The 18,488-nt window shown below is 38.9% G+C and overlaps 1 protein-coding gene across 3 annotated transcripts in view; it reads right to left on the bottom strand.

The window, feature by feature from the left end:
* The window catches only part of GADL1 (glutamate decarboxylase like 1), a 455,870-nt gene that overhangs the window by 104,824 nt on the left and 332,558 nt on the right, over positions 1-18,488 (bottom strand). For all 3 annotated transcript variants that reach the window (XM_081971302.1, XM_081971300.1, XM_081971301.1), the window contains exons 2-4: positions 8,677-8,849; positions 7,916-8,042; positions 3,029-3,119 (exon numbers count right to left, since the gene is read on the bottom strand). In XM_081971302.1, coding sequence (XP_081827428.1) covers positions 3,029-3,119; positions 7,916-8,042; positions 8,677-8,844 — 386 coding nt within the window. In that variant the 5' untranslated portion in view covers positions 8,845-8,849. The remainder of the gene's footprint in view (positions 1-3,028; positions 3,120-7,915; positions 8,043-8,676; positions 8,850-18,488) is intronic.

The following is an 18,488-nucleotide window of genomic DNA, read 5'->3' as shown; positions in this document are numbered from 1 at the left end:
CTGTCATGAGTCAGCCATGTCCGGCCACACACACCTAGCCATAGCCACCTAGTTGTGGTGACCTGGCTGTGACCAGCCAGACATGCCTACCCAGCCACACCCACCTGGCCTCTGTGAGTCATTATAGTCTTACATATAAATGGCCCTTTGAGGGCAACCATAATAGTGATGTGACCCTGAATGAAACTGAGTTTGACACCTCTAATCTCGAGCTTATTATAGCATTCAAGTGAGAGGACACATGGACAAAAATAAATTGTGATAACAAGTTGTGAGAACTGGTTTTGAATAAAGGAGAGTTTCCTATGAAAGAAATTCATTTAGTCTAAGATACCATTTCTCAATTTTGGCAATTTAAATGTGTAGATTTCTACTTGCTGGCTAGAGAACCTCAGCAGTTGAAGTGCATGGTATGTTAACACTGCAATAGCTGAGAAACATTGCTCTAAGTGCTGTTGAGATACATGTTTCCTGATTGACCTTGTCCTATCTCAGTTGAAAAAAAACTGTATTTTCTTCTAATTATTATAAAGAGACAAAGGACTTTTCATTTGAAGAATCAAAATCCAATCCAAAGGAGAAATAAAGGCCTTTAAACTAATATTCAAGAAGTATTTGATACAAACAAATAAGCAGGTATAATATATTTACATAGAAAGAGAGTTTCTCTTGTATTTTCTTAAACATTCTCATTTTGGAGAATCCAGAGATGTGGACTAAAAGCTGAAGGTCAAGGTTTTCACTTTTCAACTGAATTTCCAAACACAATGGTACAGCACAGAAACAGCCTTGGTCGCGTTGGTTGATGATCTCTGGAGGGCCAGAGATAGGGGTTGTTCCTCTATCCTGGTCCTATTAGATCTCTCAGCGGCTTTTGATACCATCGACCATGGTATCCTACTGCGCCGGCTGGAGGGGATGGGAGTCGGAGGCACCGTTCTACGGTGGTTCGGCTCCTACCTCTCCGGCCGGATGCAATATGTGTTGGCAGGGGGGCAGAGATCGACCCTGAGGCCACTCTCTTGTGGAGTGCCGCAGGGGTCGGTCCTCTCGCCCCTTTTGTTCAATGCATAAGTGAAGCCCCTGGGCGAGATCATCCGTGGTTTTGGGGTTGAATACCATCTGTACGCTGATGATACTCAGCTGTACATTTCAACCCCAAGCCACCCCAACGAGGCTGTCGAAGTGATGTCCCGGTGTTTGGAAGCCGTCGGGGTCTGGATGGGGGACAACAGACTCAAACTCAACCCCTCCAAGACTGAGTGGCTGTGGCTACCGGCACCTCGGTTCAGCCAGCTGACTCCATCGCTGGCCATAGGGGACGAGCAATTGCCCCCTGTGGAACGGGCGCGCAATTTGGGCGTCCTCCTAGATGCCCGGCTGTCAATGGATGACCATGTGGCAGCCATGGCAAGGGGGGCGTTCCACCAGGTTCGCCTGGTGCGCCAATTGCGCCCCCTACTGGACCGGGATGCCCTACGCACAGTCACTCATGCGCTGGTGACGTCTCGCCTAGACTACTGTAACGCTCTCTACATGGGGCTTCCCTTGGGACGCGCCCGGAGACTGCAGCTAGTCCAGAACGCGGCCGCGCGGGTTGTCATGGGGAGTTCCAGATACTCCCACGTAACACCACTCCTGCGCGAGCTGCACTGGCTGCCTGTGGTTTTTCGGGTGCGTTTCAAGGTTCTGATTACCATCTTTAAAGCGCTCCATGGCATAGGACCTAGTTACTTGCGGGATCGCATCCTCCCACATACATCCCTGCGGCCAATCCGCTCTCACAGGGAGGGGCTTCTCCAGGTGCCGTCCACTAGGCAATGCCAGCGGGCGGCACCAAGGAGTAGGGCCTTCTCTGTGATGGGCCCAACCCTCTGGAATGACCTCCCCCCCGATATTAGAACCACCACAGACTTCCGCTCCTTCCGACAAAAATTGAAGACTCACCTGTTTCGATTAGCTGGCCTGGCATAATTATAACTGTTACAACTGTTACCTCCTGGAAATATATTCTCAACTGGTATTTTAAGGGTATTGTTTTAAATCTAATTGATTTTAGGGCTTTTAGAGCCATATTCATATTCTTCTGTACAGTTCTTTTAATTTTTTAACCTCCTCCATATGTATATTTATATCTATATTTATATTTGTATTTATTATCTGTTATTTGCTGTGTGGACTGTACACCGCCCCGAGTCCTTTTTGGGAGAGGGGGCGGTCTAGAAGTGCGAAGAATAAATAAATAACTATAGGGCAGTATTTTTTTCTTCAATCTTTTTACATGGGTTTACATATAAAAGAATGAATCCTCACACTTTGTGTGTAGGAGGGAACAACTGGCCAGAAAGTCTGAATAAATCTAAGAGTTCAATAAGCTCGCAGGCATAGGGTCAAATTTTATACTCAATATATGCCATATGGAAGAAACGTGAACACAATGTCTAGACTTGAGTACATATGTTGTAAAGGTAGTCCTCATATAGCAACTTACTCATTTTGCAACCACTTGCAATTACAACAGTGATGAAAAAGTAACTTTGTGACCAAGCCTTACATTGGTCTGTAAAATAAGAAAAGCTGAAGTAAAATCATAAGCATAATCATAGTTTCACTTAGCTACCAATTTGTTTAATGACACTGCTGGTCACTAAACTATGGTCACTAAAATATCACTTGTATTTAAATGTCCCGTTGACAATGATTTCTGGTTAAATAGAGTACCTGATACAGTTATGAAAAGATAAACTCAGGAAAGATGAGAGAAAAAGTATTTACAGGAACATTTTATCTTATAAAGGAAGGAAGAAAAATAAAAACTAAAAATATACCAATTAATCAGAACTCCACTAATTAATCAGATTCACAGAATCTTCTATAAATTAAATTTAGGCTCTCTAGGAAGTTGAAAGACTAATTCACCCAATATCTGCAATATGCACACCATCAATGTTATTAATAGAAATAGGATCTGCCACCATTAAACAGCACTGCAAATTCAGCACCATGATTTAAAATAAAATACACTTACACACTTGGGTTTAATGCCTCTGTAATGAAACGTGCTGCTAAAGAGTAATAATCAATACCAGCATAGAGCTGATTAAAAAATCTTGGGTGATCTGTAAATAATGATGACAAAGACATATATCTGATTAGCATTAGTGGTCATTGAAAAAGATAAAGTAGTCGGAGTCACACATACTGCTATGACATAGTTGCAGAGCTCATACATTATAGCAATCAATTTTAAAAAATGTAGTAGTTTAGATGTGATGCATGAACCCAGCCTCCATTATAGGTGTTTGCAGTCAGATGTTTTTTATCTAATCTAAACTTTCTTGTTAGCAAAAGAAGGAAAGGGAATGAGTGAAAGGCAGAGAGAAACTCGAACTTGAGAATGATTCCTCTTGTATCTACTACAATTTGAGCTTCCTCTTGTTAAAGGGAGAAAGTGTCCTAAGATATTTATTCTCTGATTTTATTCTTTTCAACTTTATATTTGATAATCTAATAAAGTATAAGACTACTTGGTAAGATTTTAATTTAGCCAGATGTATTTGGTACAAGAAGAATGGTGCTCAAATTACCTATTTAAAATTTTCAGTTTTAATTCATTTTATTTAATTGAATATAAGGACTAGGAGTGACATGATAGCAGTGCTCCAATATCTCAGGAGTTGCCACAAAGAAGAGGGAGTCAAGTAATTCTCCAAAGCACCTGAGGGCAGGACAAGAAGCAATAGATGAAAACTAATCACAGAGAGAGGCAACTTAGAACTGAGGAGAAATTTTCCAACAGAACAATTAATCAGTGGGAACAACTTGCCTCCAGAAGTTGTGAATGCTCCAACACTGGAAGTTTAAAGACGATGTTGGATAACCATTTGTCTGAAGTGGTGTAGGTTTTCCTGCCTAAGCAGGTGGTTGGACTAGAAGGCTTCCAAGTCCCTTCCAACTTTGTTAAATTATAAAAAAATATTAATAGTGTCAGCCCTTCCAGAAATATGTTAAGACATGTATAAATGGTCCATCATTTAATAAATAATATCACAAAAGATTTGAATTTGACTTTCCTATAATTTCTATTTTATGTTTTTTTCAAGACATTTAGAGAATAAGCAATTAAAATAGATTATTTTACACAGAGATGGCTTAAAGGCTTTACACAATAAAAATAGCATCAAAAAACTATCTTAAAGCTTTATGTAATTGTTCAGATAAAACAGATCCCAGACTATCTATTTTGAGTCATCTCAACAAAAATACAATATAGATTTAGATATGTTATTTCTGAATCTTTCACAAATTAATAAAAAGTGTAATATTAATGGGTGCTCTAGCTGGACATCTTTTTTCAATAAAAAAGCAAACTTGTTTAAAGTTTACTTATAGATAAGTTAAGCTAAGTGATAAAGGAATTATTAGTCAATGTTCTTATAAAAGTGACCTCTAAACAGCTATATAATTAAGTGCTCCTTTTATATGAATGTTGACTAATAACATTCTTTAGTAGTCTTATTATCTTCAAAAAATTGCTGTGAATTCTCATTAGCTAGCCACATTTTCCAAAAAGGTAATAAGCTTTTGATCACTGCCATTATTTACTAAAATAAGCATTGTTTTGAAGATAGTACTTTGATTCTTGTTTAATGGGCTGCTAATTATAGGTATTAAAATCTCCTGGCCACAGACTGTAACTTTTAAGATGCTTACAGGTTCTGACAATTAAAGTGACATGTATTAGTGAAATCCAATTTACAATTTATATAATAGCAGGATTTCTGCATTATACTCAACCATGATTCAAACGCAGATTATCAAATACGGCACCAATGTCTGATAGTCACATACTGCACTAAACCATAGGTTGCGGATTACAAATCACAGTGTCTGAGTTCCCCCTAAGATATTAAGCCAAAGTCAATCAAACATGGAAAAAAATGTTGAATATTGTCTGTATGGGCTGATTAATAACTGTAATCAGAAATTTTAAGGGGATAATTGGCTTCTGTAAACATTTTAGATTGTGTAGATCCCCAATGCATTTTAAATTATATCCATGTTTACTGTATAAATATAAAGCATAAAAAGGGAGATAATCTAGTATAGTTAAAATTAGCAGAAATACTAAAAAGTATTACTTGTTATCCAATGGCCTCAAAATCTTTCTATCACACTACATCTTTGATCTATCTCTGCTAACCTGTCTGCAATTAGGTTCCAGGCCTTTTTCTTCTTGCTTCCTAAGTTCCATACTTAGAATTTCCAACCCTGATTACATTTTTGAGCACATATATTTCAATGATCTGGGATATATTTGTTGTTCCTATGAACTGTGTAGGATTGTGTAAAATAAACAGGTTGAAAACAATTTCAAATAAAACAAATTATAGGTAGACACTAAACTCAATTTAAAAAAACTAATAAAATGCACTCCGATAGCTATTCAACAGAGCTTGAAGATAAACAGTAAAATGTTTAGTTGCAAATGCCACTGTATGTTCCAAATTGCCTTTTTCAATTACCATAGACCAGTGGTTTCCAAGGTAGGTGGTACCGCCCCCTAAGGAGCGGTGGGATGACTTAGGGGGGCGCTAAGAGGCAGGGGGGGCGCCAGGGGGCGCCAAGAGGCAAGGGGGAGAAGCAGGTGGCAGAGAAGGAGCCGTGCTGAGCCTACAGCTTCAGCTGGCCAGCCTGTCATAAATGCCCCTTCTTCGTTGATCTACTCAATACTACCACTGGTGCTTCTCGTTGCTGCTGCTGTCCGCCGTGGTGACTTAAGAAACAGCAGAATCGATCCTAACTACCAGCGGCCTCAACCACCACCCAGCGAGAGAGAGAGAGAGAGAGAGAGAGAGAGAGGGAGAGAGAGAGAGAGGAAAAACATACAGAGAGCATGCAACCGAGCAGAGGAGGGGGGAGGGAGTTGAAGCAACTAAATCGGAAGACACCGAGCTGCTCCCAAGCGGCAGCTAGGCACAAGCCGCTCAGGGCATTTCCACGCCCCTCCGGACCGAGTGCCACAGCTCGGAATGTGCGTGCTCCCTGAGCCTGCCACAGGCATGGGCCGCTCCCGTCCTCCCGTTTCCCCGTCCTCTCGAATGGTTGCTTCTGGCCTCTTGCATACTGCACATTCCTCGAGGTAGCCACTCAGTCGGCGCATGCTCCGTCAATCCGCGCACTGTGTGCCAAGGGCAGCAGTACCAGGTTCCGCAGGCAGGGAACCCTCTTTTCTGTGGGTGCACAAAGGGCGATCCTGGGATCTGGGGATCCCCATATGTGCGTGTGGCAACTAAAATCCTCCGGCGACACAAAAAAGGGGGTGGTGGGTGGTGTTCCCTGGGTGGGAAGGGGGTAGTGGGGCAATGGCCAAAGAGAATTTCGACATGGGTGACAACGAAGCAAGTTTTGCATGAACTTGAGGGGCAAACTGGTAGGAAACGGGCCGCTCTTTTTAAGACAAACCATCACCTAAAACTACTGGAAACTACAGCCAGGAGTTAATGCCACCGAAAAGGTTCCTCTGATACCGAAATAGAAGAGGAGAGGAAAACAGTTCTGATGTTTTTAGAGCAGTGTCTCTCAACCTTGACAACTTGAACATGTCTGGACTTCAACTCCCAGATTTCCCCAGCCATACTTCCTAGTTGGTGAATTCTGGGAGTTGAAGTCCAGACATCTTCATGTTGCCACGGTTGGGAAACATTGCACTCTGCTAAGTACTTAAAACCAGACATTGGGAAACTGGTATCACTTCATCAAGCCCATCCATCACATTAAGAATTTACTGAACAGTGAAGTAGTTACTAAATTTTACTGAGTTTACTAAGTTACTAGTTACTAAGGTTCTTGATAAATGACTATCAGACTTTGAAAACCTGGTATCACTGGATCATGTTCAACAATTTTGTTGAATTAACATTAACTAAAAAGGTTTTTTAATTGGATTTTAAATAAATGGGCAATTAATTGTTACAGTTTTGAATTTTACTGTTACTATCTTCCTTCTGTTGTGCAAACCGCCCAGTCACATGACCTCCCCAGCCACGCCCACGGAACCAGTAGTAAAAAAAATTGAATGCCACCACTGGGTGGGGTGGGGGGGCACTGAGGATCAGTTTGTAGCACCAAGGGGGCGGTGGACTGAAAAAGTTTGGGAACCACTGCCATAAACAATTCATTCCTCTCCCAGGGAGACATTCACACTTTGTCACAATCATGCCCCGAATTTTACACTATGTTTAAAAAGTTCACTTATGATAATCTAGTTTTATTTATTAACTTTGCTATTCATTTGCAAATGACTTTCATTAATTTTCAACATGTTTTGGGTCACCATTATCACCAACCATTAATTTTTTGAGAGGAACTCATCACAGTAGGACTTCCATTCATGCAATGAATAATTCTTTATATTATTGTAATAGGTGCAGAGATTGAAAATCCATCAGCAATAACCATGAAGGTGGAATAATTTTAGACCAGATCAGTGGTCCATTTCAGATGTAAACTCCAAGTTTCATAAGTATTTATGGAACTAGGAAGGAGTATTTAGATTTTATTTTATCCTTCTTTCTCTCTCAGCACAAAAACTTCAACATGAAGATTTTATTTCATTTAAAGTGAGTATTGTTACATCTGAAAATAAGATTCTGATTTAACAGTCTCCAGGATGCTAAATCAGAATTGTAAGAAAAGGAATGGCAGATATTAATAAAGGTCCACATCATATAAATTAAATGATGAAAATACATCTGAAATAGCCTTTTATGTAGACGTACCGTTTCTTTTCATTCCAACTTCTGCATTTGGCTAGAAAAGCTAAATTACTACATTTTCTAAATAAATAAAAGCAAGAGCAGTCTTGCATTGCAATTGTAAGGATAAAAATCAATTGTAAATATGAGATTCATACAGGTTTTGACGCTGAATTGTATAACATCCTGGCATAATTGCAAGAGTTTGGGATGATTCTCTCCTGTGTCTTTCAATTCCAAATCAAGAAGAGTTCTCAGTTTCTCAGGAGATTGCCATTCACAGACCTGCATAAAGTCATTGGAAAGAAATGTTGATGATGAGAGAATTTAAAAGTTAATCAGACTGTGTCCTAAATAATTTGTAAAATCTTCTGGTAAATTCAATTTTTTTAAAAAAAATCTGGTTTAGTTGTTTAAATAATCTAGAATTTCAATATATCTGAGAAACGTTTTTATAGTTTTTACAAAATGTTTTAGATTTACAAATAATTTAAGCACAAACATAGAAGATTACAAACAACAATATTTGAATTTTAAGTTCCTCTACTACTAAATCCAAGAAATTAAGAGGTAAAGACATGATATGGAAAACATTTCTAGTTATTAAAAATTCAGCACATTTAATTATGAGTATTATATCAAAAACATTTTTACATTTATCAGTAACAATGTACTTTGTACATAAAAGCAAATTTCTTAATATGATTACTGAGTTAATAATTTGCTTTTTAAAATTTAGATCAGTTTTTCTCACCCTGAGCAACTTTAGAAAGTCTGGACTTCAACTCTGGCTGGCGAATTCTGGGACTTGAAGTCCAGATCTCTTAAAGTTGCTCAGGGTGAGAAACATGATTTAGATAATTAATTTCAATTATATCATGTACTTAGAGGACATTGCTCCAATTACATCAATTTTTACCTTTTCAGTTGCATCAGATGCTTTCTTTACCACTTCTTCCATTATTATCTTACTGACCTCTTCCACAAATTTCTCGCCTGATTTTGAATCTGCTACTGGGCCATTTAAAACTACTCCATCAACCAAGATTGCATTTTTCCTCTGTGATTCTTCCTGCTGGTTATTCATTTCAGCTGATGAAGATAAAACAGAAGGAACACATAATTATCTATCCTGCCTGTTTCCAATTGTTTTTTTCCAAGCAATATGTTCAGGTAGAATAGATATGCTCTAGGTACCTTCAACTGAACATGGTAATCTTATGGGGCTGAGGAAAAATGCTTCCTCTACTATAAAGTAATCCTCAACTTACAACAGTTCATTCAGTGACTATTCAAAGTTACAACAACACTGACATTGAGTCTTCATTAATTAGCCCCTGGGCCATATCAAAGGGCAAAGTTCCAGAAACATATCATAACTAACATTTGATAAAAGCAATATAAAATGGAATTTGATAAAATACAATTTAAAATGGAATTGGAATAAAATACAACAACACTGAAAAAAGTGACATGACCGATTTTCACATTTGTGACTGTTACAGCATCCCCTGGTCAAATGATCAAAATTCAGATCCTTGGCAACTGATCCATATTTATGACGACTGCAGTATCCGAGAGTCACGTTATCACTTTTGTAACCTTCTAACAAGCTAAGTCAACAGGAAAGCCAGATTCACTTAACAAACATATTACTAATTTAACAACTGCAATGGTTTACTTAACAACTGTAGCAAGAAAGATTGTAAAATGGAGAAAATTCACTAACAACTTATTTAGCAACAGAAATTTTGGACTCAATTGTTTCATGAAGAGCTTCCCTCCAAGAGATACAGATAATCCTTATCTTCCTGACCTTATCGTGAGGTCAGAGAGTAGTATCTCTGTAGAGCTGCTATAATGTTCATATAATTTGACTGTTCTGACTGTTTTCTTGTCTGGGATATTATGTTATATTTTGATTTGTTTTTGACTGTTTTAGCTGTACATACGATATGCTGTAAGTACCCAGAATATTTTGGAGTGGACTGCTATGAAAAAGCTAAAGTGCTCTAGAACTTTAGAATTTAAACAGACAAGTACCTGCCACATAATACTTCAGACTTAACAACTGTTGACAAGAAAGACAAAAAAAGTCTAGATAGTGAACACTGTGGTATCTGGAGACCACAGAACAGAAAACTGGAGAAAATCACAAAATACAAAGACCTGAAAATAGAAATTGGACAACTATGACAAAGGAAAGCAAAGTTCCCTGAAGATGGGCTCAATAAAGAATCCAAAAGTTCAGAAGATTCTGGTTCCAGTAACTGATCCAATCCAGATTGGATCCTGCAACATTATCCTAGGACATATATATTCGCCTTCATTCTTGAAAGAAAGCAAAGATAGCACCGATAGTAAGAGGCTCCTTGGGTGCAATTCCAAAATAATATCAAGCAACATTTGAACATTATTGACATTGACAAAATCACCACCAGGCAATTGCAAAGGCAGCTTTACTTGGAACAACTTACATTCTGTGATTTCACACATCTGCCTGTCCTAGGTTTTTAGAAAAGACTCAAGGTGGACAAAAATGCTAAATCCAGTCCAAACATCTGGCTATATGACCAACCATAACAATATATTGCATATAAAATTTTAAAAAGTAACTTGATATAATTATGAATACATACAGATAAGAGAAGAGTTGAAGGACCTAAAGGAGTTCAAAAGAAAAGTGATGCAAAACTCTCTCCAAATTGTCTTACCATAGAAAAAATTTTTTAAACTTGTAATGATTTCATTTATTTCGCAGCTGAACTGGAAATAAATAACTTTGGCTCTCAGAGAATATACATATAATTCAGAGTTTTTGCACTATAACATGACAATCTACACAACCGTTTAAAACCTGGTCCCCATCCTCCAAATACTGTGTAAATTTATATGTACATAAAATGGAAGCATAGAATAGATCATCTATTTCCAAATTACTAGGCTCCACTACTACTTTTTGGTGACCTTCATTTAAGTTTAATTACTTCCCCTCGGAAGTAGAGTAAGCTTTTCATCTAATAAAAGAAAAGCAACATAAAAATTATTTGACATCACAAAAAAGAAATAAAAAAGATGAAATTAAGTCATTATCTGAAACTCTATGCAAAACCACAAGATCTGATAATGGGAGTTAACTATTTCAACAATTCTAGAAACACAAGAAAAAGAGGGGGTACTATTAAAAGGATTATTATTAAATCTCCCATCTAGGAAATGAGATGGCACAACATCAAAATATGTTGTAGAAATTGTGTTCCCATACTTGGGCATAGTTAAAATATGATGGTAACACATTAAAATTCAGCCTCTACATTTTCAAATGTTGGGGTAAACTACTACCAACTATTTTTTATTTTAACTTACATTTTTTATACTTTATCTCAACAGCTAGAAGAGGAAAACCTATATGAAAATTGGAAATTAGAAAGACAAACAATGTTGCAATCGGGACCTTAAGGAACCTCATTCATTGAAAAAAGTGGGAAACAATACCTGTCGACAGGCTAGAGGCAATACATACAGTAACAGCACAAAATCAATTACACATGCCTGAAAGGATTAGGACCAAGGGAGTCGATAATTAAGACCCATTAAGAGCCTTTGCAAAAGAATTAAAACCAATCAAGTAATAAAAGCATACAAAGCAAACCTCAAAATTACAAAATACTGTAAAATGTATAAAAAATCTTTGCACTCATCAAGCTAATTTGTCACCTGTCCCAGTACTGCATGCTGTTGTTGATTTTACTCATCAATAACTTTATTTCTTATGCATCTTCCATTTTGTCCCAAAGGTGATTTTTTCAGGAGGCAACTGGACTGGTTTTTTTCTTTGAAGACATTTCACTTCTCATCAAGAAGCTTCTTCAGCTCTGACAGGATAGTGGGGAATGAAAGGATTTATACTCCTTGCAGAAAGCTGGTCATTTGCATCCTTTTAGAGGGTTGTTGAAGCACTTGGTGGTTTATCTGTGTCCTCGGTCACCTATAGTCTGCAATTTTTTTCCTCTGGAAATCCATTCCTACTACCACACCACTATCCTGTCATAGCTGAAAAAGCTTTTTGGATGAGAAGCGAAACGTCTTTAAAGAAAAAAACAAGAAAGTCCAGTTGCCTCCTGAAAAAGCACTTTTGGGACAACCATGACCTGGATGTATGAGAATCTCTACAGGCTTTCAGATTACATTTTATTCCCGGCTTGCAACTGGACCTGATTTTTCTTTCAGCAGAAGCAAATTATATCAAGTATTTCCAGAAAAAGGTACAATACTAATTATGATGGTAAAGCCAAGGATTTGTTATTCTGTTTGCCAAACTGCTTGATTAGCATTGTTCAGGATTCTATTGAAAAACAAAGCACATATCTCTAGTGGAATTATTTGCTGAGACTCATCATAATATGATAGCAGAGAGGGTAGAAATAACGTATGAGTCAGTTGATTTTCCAGCAATCACAAAATTCTCCCACACTGAAAATTGACAATTTACGTATCCAAATTCAACAGTATTCTATCTATGGACTCTAAATCAGTTGTATTACATAGAAAATAAACTACCTTTAGCCATATTACATAGACAAAAGGCACTTATCAAAATGCACTTCAGGCTTGACTTCCATACCTACCCCTCGCCACAGGGAGGCGGAACCGACTAGATGGTTCCGCCCCAGGCACCTGATGGACCCCGAAAGATTCCTGATGGAGCTTGGGACTTTTCCTGAGTCCCTTGCTCACAACTCGACCGAAGCCCTAGTAGAAGCCTGGGATAGGGCGGCCACTGGGGCCTTGGATCGCGTTGTGCCTTTGCGGCCTCTGACCCGGTGTCGATCCCAGGTGGCTCCCTGGTTTACCGAGGAGCTCCAGGAGATGAAACGCCGGAAAAGACGCCTAGAGAGTGGCTGGAGGGCCAGCCGGTCCGAATCTGATCGAACACTAGTAAGAATTCATATTAAATCCTACTTAGTGGCGATAGAAGCGGCAAAACGGCAACATTTTTCTGCTCTTATCGTGTCCGCAGATAACTGCCCAGCCGCCCTGTTTAGGGTAACCCGCTCCTTACTTAACCAAGGAACTGGGGAAGACCCCTTGCAGGATAGGGCTGAAGAATTTGTTCAGTATCTGCACGATAAAATCGCTCAGATCCGGACAGGCTTGGACTCTGACTTGGTAGATTCGGGCGAGCCGACGGGGATAAATCTTGAGGAGACAATCTGGGATGAGTTTGACCCTGTGACCCCCGAAGGCATGGACAGGATTATGAGGAGACTCAGTGCTGCCACTTGTGTGCTGGACCCATGTCCCTCTTGGTTAGTTTCGGCTTCCCGGGAGGTGACACGAGGCTGGCTCCAGGCGATTACCAACGCTTCATTGAGAGAGGAGTTCTTTCCCACCGCCTTGAAGGAAGCGGTGGTGAGGCCCCTCCTTAAGAAGCCTTCCCTGGACCCAGCTTCTTTAGCCAACTATTGTCCGGTCTCCAACCTTCGCTTTGTAGCAAAGGTTGTCGAGAGTGTGGCAGCACGTCAGCTTCCCCAGTACCTGGATGAAGTTGTCTTCATCCGTTTCAGTCAGGTTTCAGGCCCGGGTACAGCATGGAGACGGCATTGGTCGCGTTGGTCGATGATCTCTGGCGGGCCCGGGACAGGGGCTGCTCCTCTGTCCTGGTCCTATTAGACCTCTCGGCGGCTTTCGATACCATTGACCATGGCATCCTACTGCGACGACTCAGGGGGTTGGGAGTGGGGGGCACCGTTTTACGGTGGTTCTCCTCCTACCAGTCGGATCAGTCGCAGTTTGTGTTGACTGGAGGGCAGAGATCGACCCCCAGGCGCGTCACTTGTGGGGTGCCCCAGGGGTCGGTTCTCTCACCCCTCCTGTTCAACATATATATGAAACCGCTGGGCGAGATCATCTGTGGTTTTGGGGTACGGTATCATCAATATGCTGATGATACCCAACTTTTCATCTCTACCCCAAACCACCCAAATGATGCCCTCGACGTGATGTCCCGATGCCTGGAGGCTGTGCGGATCTGGATGGGGAGGAACAGGCTCAAGCTTAATCCCTCCAAGACAGAGTGGCTGTGGTTTCCGTCATCCCGATTTGTACATCTTGTTCTATCTTTGATGATAGGGGGAGAAATTTTAGCCCCCTCAGAGAAGGCTCGCAATCTGGGAGTCCTCCTGGATACGCGGCTTAGTTTAGAAGAACATCTGACGGCCATGACCAGGGGGGGCTTTTACCAGGTTCACCTGGTACGTCAGTTGCGCCCCTTTCTGGATCGGGATGCTCTGTGCACAGTCATTCATGCCCTCGTCCTTTCTCGCCTGGACTACTGCAACGCTCTCTACATCGGGCTGCCCTTGAAGAACACCCGGAGGCTTCAGCTGGTCCAGAATGCGGCCGTACGGGTTGTCATGGGGGTACCTAGGTGCTCCCATGTTATACCCCTTTTAGGCGGCCTGCACTGGTTGCCGGTTGTTTTCCGGGTGCGATTCAAGGTATTAATTATGACCTTTAAAGCGCTCCATGGCTTAGGTCCAGGGTACCTGCGAGACCACTTACTGCCACCAGTAGCCTCCCACCGTCCAGTACAATCCCACAGAGTTGGCTCCTCAGGGTGCCATCGGCCAGACAGTATCGGCTGGCAACCCCCAGGGGAAGAGCCTTCTCTGTGGGAGCGCCTTCCCTCTGGAATGAGCTGCCCCCGGAGCTTCGCATAATCCTTGACCTCCGGTCCTTCCGACGCACCCTAAAATATTGGCTTTTCCAGCAAGCCGGCCTGGCCTGTTAATTTTAACTCATTTTTTAAATGTATTGTCCTATAAATTGGGTTTGTTTTTTTGGGATATGTATTTAATTTCTTTTTAACTTTCAGGATGTGTTTTTTGTACGCCGCCCTGAGTCCTTTGGGAGAAGGGCGGCATATAAATCCAATAAAACAAACAAACAAACAAACAAACTTTTACTGATTATATTATTAAACAATATAACACCACCAAATAATAACACTAATAAATAAATTGGGAAGAAAGCACAAAGGCAAACCAGATTTATTTTTTATTTTTTTCATTTTTTGTTTTGGAACAAAATATGAATCTCTGCTATTTAAAGTGAAAACCATAAAGGAAAACCTATTACTTTAATTCCACACAGTTATCCAAATTAGGATATAAACTCAATCTCAGGCAAAAACATCAGAAATTGTCAACAGGCTTGTAACCAAAATGACATTCAGCTTATACATAAGTAGAACATCAATACATTTAAAAATCTTTGTCCTTCGTTATTTTTTCTAACAACCAAAAGAAATAGACAATAAATATAAAATACAAAACATGATTTTAATGATGTAAAATGTTGCCATTATATAGTGCATTCTATTAAAGCATTCTGCCTTAGTTCATCTCTGCAGATTTTCATATGAAAATCATGCCATCATGATTCTTTACATGCACACAACTGAAACAATGGTCACTCTAGAGAACAAAGTATTTTACTGTACTTGCCAATCCACTAAAGCAAACTTTCGTGATTGCAGTGCAATATTTGAAATTATCCTAGGACAGCAGAGGCAGTAGTATCTGTAGGTTCAGTAGTTTTCAAAAATATTTCTCACTAGTACCTGAAGTGATAGTCTTTTTGCATATTTCACTCACATTTATTTATCTCCATGCATTTAAAGAATGTCTAACTCCCTATGCCTCTGGGCACATTACATTACAAAAGGCAGAATAAAGTAACAGTTGATGTCCTTTTATTAACAGATGATCCACAAAGAGAAAAGCCATACAAAGCAATATAAAATATTATAGACCTAAACCTAACCCAGCCTTGGGAAAGCTATGAGTTTTCAATGCCTTTTAGAAAAGTTCTGAAAAAGTTACCAAGTAAAAGAGTTTTAAAGCAACCTAGTTATTAATACTTTACATACTCCCAGCAAATTTTTAGGAATTACATTTGAAATTTGAGAATGGTTCCTGAAGGTCAAAAAGATTGCCAGATGACAAACCACTATGCTGGCTCCCCTGCCTTAGGCCTTGGCTGATGCCAGACTCTAAAGCTGGCTGAACATATGTCCAAGAGGAACTCACCTCTCTTGTGTCAGCCAGGTCTCGCTAATGCATACCAGGTTGCCTCCATAAATAAGGGAGGAAAATGTTCTTGACTGACCTGGTGTTCAGCAGCCAAAGGCCAGGGCCTTTGAGGGTCCATTGCCCAGCACATTTTGTTAATATACTATGGTTAGCATCCTATCTCTTTTAAATAATAAACTTTTCCTTTTAGCATTTAGTAGTAAAATGTAAACTTTTTTTACAAACGTAATTTAATGAACTTATTTTATCTTTTTTTTTGTTCATAATTTCCGTGGTACTTTATACATTTACACTTGTAACAAATATAGGTCCAATAACTATAATCCATTTTTCTCCTATGAACAAATGTGGTTTTTTTAATAACTTGCAAACACATTACCTACAAGCACATTTTATTTATAGTAAACAAGTTTGATGTGCTTCAGAGGGAATAATCTAGAATGTTCCAATGATGCCAATGGGATGAACATTAATGGCAAAATCGGGGGCTGCCTTAGCATTTTTAAGGCAGGAAGAATGACGTCAAGAGGGCAAAGTTACATCACATTTGAGATCTGAAACAAGATTTTTCTCTTTTTAGTAAAAAGAAAATATATATTTTTTTAAAAAATTGTGGTTTGCTTATATAAGGGAGCAAATTACAATTTTCATAGGTTGCCATCAGAAAAATGTCAGGAAACTATGTTATTGACATCTGTGGCAGCTTTGGTTGATGAGAATTCTGGGAGGCATGAAAACAAGGGCATCAGCTGATGGCAAAAATATAAGAAAAATCTGAATAACAATGCAGTTTATGAATTTGTACGTAAGATTATATTCCTTTTTTATGACAGCATCAAGAACAGTAGTCAACCCACTTAAAAAAAACCTGGGGTGGCAGTGATGTAATGGTTGTCAACTTTCTAGAAAAACAAATCTGGTTTAAATATCAGTATGGAAATTACTGCCAATAACTTATGGCAAGTATCCAAAGTAAGTCAGAGTATTTATTCATGCAGAATAAAGGGAGCCTCTGATTGTAGAATAAACGGACTACTTATCTTTTGGAATCTTGCTTCCAGAATGTGTTCAATCCCAAATGTAAGAATAATCAACAAAAGCAAAGCTTTTCTCTTCTTTACTTGCTTTGCCAACCATGAAAAAACTTAGAAGCCTTTTTTTTTAATCTACTGTTTGTTAATATGTCTAAATCAGGGGTGTCCAAACTTGGGAACTTTAAGACTTGTGGACTTCAACTCCCAGAATTCCCCAGCCGGGAATTCTGGGAGTTGAAGTCCACAAGTCTTAAAGTTCCCAAGTTTGGACACCCCTGGTCTAAATATTGTGGGGAAGGGTGAGGATAAAATATGGCTAAATACATTTAACAAAATCTGCGGATTATTTAATCAAATTATAATTTTTAAATTATTTACAGTATGCTTTCAGTTATTTAAAAACTGTTACTGTACTTTCAGAAATAACTGTTCTAGATCGTCTTAAGACAATGCACATTCACAGTATATAAAACAATGATTTAATTTTACATTAAAAATAAGCAGTGTCTGAGTTTATTGTGTCTTAAAAAGCATTTTAAATAATACCCTGAACTGAAAAAAGATTCAGTAATTAAGGACTCAAGGCCATTTATCTTTTTATTATTAAAATGGGAATTATGGAATTAAAGAATGTAGTAAAAATGAAAGGAATAGCTACATTTGTATGCAGTATAATTCTTCCCAAAACAGCAATTCCCTACTAAGGATCCATAAAATCTCACTCATATATTGGCCTTTATTTTCTTAGTTATCTCTTTCTACCATTCCCGTTTTTGGAACAAGAATGATAAATTTTGGGTTGCAGTTTTTGGTACCTTAGAGACCAGTTTAGTTCAAAGCTCATAATTATTTTATTTATTTTCAAATAAAGAATTTTCTCCAGTAAATAATATTAAGGAGAAAAGGGGAATTTGAATGTATGCTCTTTATAAAACAAAAATAACATACCATACTTTGAAGATAAACCATTCAAGCAGATTATTTCCTACTACAATACTCTTTTATTAAGGCAGAGCTGAAGCTACTCCACTTTCATTTTTATTCATTACCCACTGTTAATCACAATTTCTTCTGCCAAACCAACAGCTTTTCCTTGCAGCTGTGTCCCCCTTTTCTTTCTGATAAACACAAAAAACTTAATTAATCAGAAAAAAACGATGATTTATAGATTTCAACCCCATTAAAATGAATAGGAAATCATTATCTGTTATTGCATGAATGTGTTCAGTACCAAAGGAGACATAGAAGGTTCTCTAATAGGGATGGGCACCTACCTACCACCCACCACCCACCATAAGGGACAGCTTCACAATCCCTAACATAGTCCATGTGAGCCTCAGCTGATGAGATTAGAAATTCAAAACACACAGAAGGCATCAAATACCTGGCTCCCTCTGCCATTTATTGTTCCATTAGGCTTTGAGACTAAAAGGAGTTGCTTTACAATGTACTGCAGGAGAGGACTTTTCTTTACTACTAGATTTAAGTGATATCCACCCATTATTGAATTGGTAGAAAACTATACTAGCATAAAATGTACTGTCCCCACTGACAGTTAACATTCTCTACAGTTCTAAGCCATAAGCAGACAACTGATTTCT

This window comes from Natrix helvetica (assembly GCF_964273705.1).
Source record: "Natrix helvetica genome assembly, chromosome: Z".
NCBI classification, from domain to species: Eukaryota; Metazoa; Chordata; class Lepidosauria; order Squamata; family Natricidae; genus Natrix; species Natrix helvetica.
The sequence above is the reverse complement of the archived record's forward strand: the minus strand, read 5'-3'. Positions and strand labels throughout refer to the sequence as shown.